Source organism: Podarcis muralis, chromosome 2 (genome assembly GCF_964188315.1).
Source record: "Podarcis muralis chromosome 2, rPodMur119.hap1.1, whole genome shotgun sequence".
NCBI classification, from domain to species: domain Eukaryota; kingdom Metazoa; phylum Chordata; class Lepidosauria; order Squamata; family Lacertidae; genus Podarcis; species Podarcis muralis.
In genome coordinates, this window is record NC_135656.1 from 101,534,039 (window position 1) to 101,540,038 (window position 6,000).

The 6,000-nt window shown below is 50.5% G+C and overlaps 1 protein-coding gene across 3 annotated transcripts in view; it reads right to left on the reverse strand.

Moving 5' to 3' along the window:
* PTPRG (protein tyrosine phosphatase receptor type G) overlaps positions 1-3,201 on the reverse strand; it is a 538,165-nt gene extending 534,964 nt beyond the window's left edge. For all 3 annotated transcript variants that reach the window (XM_028719555.2, XM_077925092.1, XM_077925090.1), the window contains exon 1: positions 2,149-3,201. In XM_028719555.2, coding sequence (XP_028575388.2) covers positions 2,149-2,233 — 85 coding nt within the window. In that variant the 5' untranslated portion in view covers positions 2,234-3,201. The remainder of the gene's footprint in view (positions 1-2,148) is intronic.
* Positions 3,202-6,000: the final 2,799 nt, after the last annotated feature.

A 6,000-nucleotide genomic window follows, 5' to 3' on the forward strand; every position in this document is an offset into this window, starting at 1 on the left:
GAAAGAGAAAGAAGTTGATCATGGAAATGAATTCATTGGCAGTTTGTTTTTTTTACACTTTGTTAGTAATACATAGGCAGGTTTCAGGTATTCCTATTTCCAGCTGTGGCAATCAACACTGCGCTGAAATGAAATGCAGAAGGATATGGTGTGTGATTAAAAAAAAATCATACCTTTACAGCACTTGGAAGGGTTAATGCTAAATTTAAGAACAGCTCTTTCTCAGGAGATCTGTGTGCATATGTTGGGAGACTTTGGGGATATGTGTTGAACGAAATCCAAGAACAGACTGAAGCTCCGCAGTGCCTCTATTGGTCCGTCTATGTTACTGTATATGGTGGGAAAGGGGAGGGGGCAGAGAACAACTCTCTCTCTCTCTCTCCTCCAAGCTTCCCTGACATTTTTAACTTTTCTCAGCTCCAGGCTCAAGCCTGCAGAAGGGGAAGGGGGAGCAAGTTTGCTGCGTTCTGCAACTGTTGGAGAATCTTTCCTTAAACCAAGGTTTTCCACTGTGCCTAAGAAGTGGGGGGAGACAGCAAATGCAATCATCTTTCCCCCCACCTCCACCCGCCCACATTTAACACAACACACCACGGAGGCAAAGGACTCAAGTAAACGCCCTGGGGAGAGAGATTTTTAGGCCAGCGTCTCCTGTGCTTTTCAGAACCCCCAATTCTCCTGCACCTCCTTATCCAGGATCTGACCTTCCTCCACTTCTAACTCATTAACACCGCCCTCCTCACTCACCCCCCCATCAAGGTCAAATGATGTGACACCAGCCCAGCTTATCAGGCTGAAAGGTGTGCAGAACGGCTGCAGGTAAAGGTGGAAGAGGTCAGGAAGGTGGAAAGGAAAAGGGTTTATCATCAGGACCAGCATCGCTGTCAGAGGCTGACGCCCAGCTGTTATCTCTCCTCACCCAGGTGGCATGGCTGGAACCTACTGCCTGTGCACACACAGCCTTTAGCACAGAGGAGGGAAAACGCACCCCCCCAAAAAAAAGACACACACACACGCACACACACAGCTGGCATTCCTACCCTGCGATGCCTAGGGAAGCACTGCACCAAATCTGAGATCTCAGCAGAGCGAAGGAAAGACTACAAAAGGGGAAAGGTGTGTGTGTAAAAAGGAGGGGAGGGGATGTCCACTCTCTTAACCCCCCTCCCAAAAAAGAGATCACGATGGAGGAGTTTAAGGGGAGGGGATGCAACCCCCGAATTTTGGGGTTTGGCTGCCTGCTCCTCCTGGAAATTCACCGAGCAGGAGTGGGTTTGTGGGTTGTTGTTTTTTCGGGTGGTGGGGTTGGAGAGATTCTATGTGGCTGCTAAAAGGGTAGAGATAAGGCGAGCGGATAGGCGGCAGTACTATTATAGTGGCAGTCCTATTAGACACACAAACACACACACACACACCCGGTCGAGGAAGGGAGAACAGCGCTGGCGGGCACAATCACACACAGCCACTCATCACCGAGGCAAGGCTGGATGGGATCACACTACGCCGCTACACGCTGAGCACTGCGGGAGGAGCGCCGGGCTCGCTCGCTCGCTCCTTCATTGATTTGCCACAAGTATAGAGCGGGTGATGGGCTGGAGTAAGGAGGGAAGAAACCGGAGGTTGGTTGTTAGTTGGGGGAGGAAGAAGGGAGGAAGGAGAGAAAGAGAGAGGTGGTGGCGGCGGCAGGAGAAGTTGCGAAGAGTGGTGCTAATGGGCTTGAGGTTTTGTCATCCATTGCCCAGAATCTCCCCATCCAAATAGGGGTACCCTATTGCTTCCCCAAAAAGCGAGATTCCTTTTCTTCTCCTCGGATCCCGAGTTTCACACGCGCACACGTATTTTCCAACAAGCAGCAGCCAAACACGCCTTCCTGGGAGAGAGGAGGGGGGATCGGGTAGATCTATAGATGTACTGGGTCGGTTTGAGGGGGGGGGGAAGCACGCCCTCCGCCCCCCTTTTGGTCCACACAGTGACAGCACACACACACCACAAATGGGGGCGACTGGAGGGGACGTGTAAGCGCAACGGAAAGACGAGACACACGGATCGTTAGGTAGAAAGAGAGAAAATATATTGCCCCCGTCTTCCCCCCCACCAAAAAAAACCGCTTAAAAAAAATATCCATCCCATATTAAGATTTCCACTCACCGGGGAAACACACCACGTAATGGAGCACGGAGACGGTGATTTTCAAGAAAAAGATCCAGCAACACGGTTGCAGTAGCCTCCGCATCTCCAAAGCCGCACATCGAAACAAACAGAAGGGGGTTCTCTCTTTAAGTATATTTTTAAAAATTCAGAAGGATGAGGATTCCACATACACCAAAAAAATTATAATAATGTGTGAGAGAGAGAGAGAGATAGAGAGAAGGTGCGGGGGTGGGAAACTTGTTGAAAATAGTATTTTTTGAAAAAGTTGCACACTTTCCTGCCCCGTCTCTGGAACAAAATAAAAGAGCGGGGGAGGGTGGGGGTTAACCCGAAAAAGAAAAAGAGCGAAGCCGGAGCGATGGACCAACCCCCCCGCCCCTCGCTATTAAAAATAATAATAGCAAATTGGCGCGCGCGCGCAGCCTCTTCCTTTCCGTCTTCTCTGCCCTGAATTTGTGCCTCTGGATGTGTGCAAAGATAAAAGAGTCCCGGAGTTCAGCAGACCCGCCGCTCCAGGCCTCGGGAGCAAATGCTGGCAGCAGGGCGAGGAGGCGGAGGGACGGGACTCGGGAGCCGAGAGCTCACAACTTCCCTCCAGCCCGCAAAAACAGCAGCAGCAGCAGCGCCGGCGCCGGGGATCGGTGGCTAGCGAGCGCCTCGGCTGGGCTCGGACTCTCTCCTCTCGCCTTCATGCGGGCAGCACCGTGCAAGGCCAAAGGGAAGGAGGCATTCTTGCAAACAGCAGTCGGAGCAGCGGCGGCGGCGGCGATAGTAGCAAAATCCACTCCCCAGCCCCAGCGATCGAGGGCTTGCAGCAGCAGCAGCGGCGGCGGCGGCGAAGAGTCGGGCTGCCCGGAGCAGCTCTTAGTCCATCCCGCTGCTAGAAGTTGGGGCTCCGGAGCAAGCTGGCGAGGAACAGTCAGGCAGGAGCTGCTGGAAGCTTTCCATTCTTCCATACAGGAAGTAACATGTGAGCCTAGATCCTGGCTGAGACTTTAAAGCGGAGAGGGAGAGGGAGCGGAAGGGAGAGAGAGAGAGAGAGAGGAGAGGAGAGGCGGGGGCGCGCAGGGGAGGAGGGGGGGAAGGGGGGGTCTCGGCTTGGCGCGCACTCGAGGCTCTTAAAGCGGCAGCGCCCGCTTGCCTCGCTCTCGTCTCCAGTTCTGCCGGCGAGCCGGAGGAGGGAAAGGGAAGGCAGAACGCGCGCGTGTGTGAATGAACGGGTGCATTTCGGGGAGAGACCTTTTAATGCTTGTATGGAGACACGCCGTTTCCTTGCACGCGCACGTCTCCACTGTGCACATTCACACACACACACACACACACACACACACACACACACACACACACCCGGCAAGCGATGCTTTTGTGGGAAGGGAAATCCTGGAGGGATTTCGTTTCCACGTTCGCGCACGCGTTTCTCAAAGCTCTCCAGCACGCCTCTCTGCGAGCGAGGGACGTTTCTTGCAGCCGCCGTCGTTGACGCCTCTCTCGCCCTTGCCAGACGTGCAGGCAGTGTCCGGGGACGAGGCAGGCAGCGGCACACGCCTGCAAGAACTTCTCTCGCACTCCTCTTCGGTGGATTCCTACACGTGTCCTTGCACGCACGTGCGCACACAGCGCTTTCGCGTTCCCTCAGTTGCCACACGCTGGACGGCTTCGCACACTCGCATCCGGCGCTGGAGACACAAAGGGTATATTCTCATTCGCGGTATTTCGAGAGATCAAGCCAAGACGAGCGAATATATTGCACAATATTCCGTGCACCACGAAGAAGTCACTGTTCGACGGTGGAACGGACTCCCACGAGAGGCGGTGGACTCTACTTCCTTGGAGGTTTTTAACCAGAGGTTGGATGTACCACCCGTCACGTATGATCTAGCGGGAGATTCCTGAATTTCAAGGGGTTGGACTAGATGACCCTCGGGGATCCCTCCCAACTCTACAATTCTGTGATACTCTTTCACTGGTACTTCCTTATATACATTCATTTTGTTTCTCGTGCAACCACCCACCAAACAGAAAAAGGGAAATCTCTCTCTCCCCGCCCCCGTCCAAATACACACAATCTTTCTGCCTCACGGACACATACGAGTACTGTATTCCCACTCTCACGCGTGCACACGCAGCCGCCTCTTTGTGCTGAACGCTCCACGCATTACTTACTTACACACATACACCCTCCCACGCACTTCCAGGCACACACTCTTTCACACACAGAAATGTTTCCCCCTATTCTCTTCCTCGCACACACACACTCCCTGCACTCATGCAGACACACAAACTATTTTCATGTACACATCCCCGCTGGATGCATAGAACCATATTCCTTCGCACGCTCTCTCTCATACACATTTGCTGTAATGGACGGGGTAGCAAATATCAAGCAAATATTGAACGCGCTCCCTCTTACACATGACACACACACACACACACACAGAGAGAGAGAGAGAGAGAGAGAGAGAGAGAGAGAGAGAGAGAGAGAGAGAGAGAGAGAGTGTCTTTCTGCATGGCAAAAGCCTGCGGATTCATCCCCCAGCCCCTTTTGCAAAATCAGGCCGGCTGCATATTTTTTCAATTTCCTGACAGCAGGGGGACTTAAAGCAATATCGATCCATTTAGCACCGGGGTCTTTTCTAACAAGTGCAATACAATAGCTAGCACCTGGGTGTGTTTTTACTAAACAGTTCTAATCCGATTGAGCATCATAAAATAATGCAGACATATGCGTCTGTGTGGGGGTGGTTGGGTTGTGTGGTTTTTTTAAAAAGCCAGACCCACAACATTTTTGGAAGATCCCAGCATTGCGATATGAGCAGTGGCGGAGAGGTTAAAAGGAACCTTATAGCTGTGATCAGAACGAAGCAGAGCCCAGAGGCTAGGCTGATCTCTGGAAAGATAGGAGGGAGCGATTTCCTTTTTAGCCCATACGTTTAAATAAAAAGCAATCCGGGAGAGGCGTTCTGGAGGAAATGCCTTATCTGTAATGAGTTTTGTCCCTTCCTTTAGACTGGGAGATTTTATCGAGTTTTAGTTATAAGCAGCGCAGTATTTTGCCTTTATGCTGCTCCTAACTAGTGCCTGGGAGCTGAGACTCCCTCCCACCCCTGCCGGATAAAATGTATAATTGAGTCAAGATAATTTGGCATTTGTAATTTTTCTTTAAAAGAAAAAAAAAACCCACATCCCACACTTATCTAAATTGTATCTCTTTGAAGCTACTTGTACTATGATACCACCTTCGATACACGCTGGTGTATTGTTGTTGTTGTTATGTTGTTGTTATTATTATTATTTATTTATTTTAAATGCAAAATTAGTATATGCAATGCAGCTGCAGCAAGTGTGCAAAAAATAAAAAAAATTCTGAAAACCTGGAGTTTTGAGAGTTCCAAATGTATTCTGAGCATTTCTATAACTTCATACAGAACATTATGCATATGGCTGGCCAATGTGTCTCTCACCCCAACCCCCATGCATTTTTGGTAAAGCAAATTATTCAAGGGTGGGTAGGAACCATAGCTCAGTGATAGGACACCTGCTTTGCATGCAGAAGGTCACAGGTTCAATCCCTGGCAACGCCAGGTAGGGCTGAGAATGTCTCCTGCCAGGTCTCACTCAGTCTAAGGCTCCTAACCCGCAATCTGGGTAATTTGTCAATTGTAGAATACGGATAAGGTGTTTTGATGCAGGGCTGCCTTGCAATCATATGAATATCATCACTATTATTGTTCAGGTTTATTATTATTCTTGCCTGCCCTTCACCATGATGCCCCAGAGCAAGTTACAACAATGCAAAATGCGGCATTACAATCAGAACAATTGAAAACAATATGCTTCTTCACTCAGAAA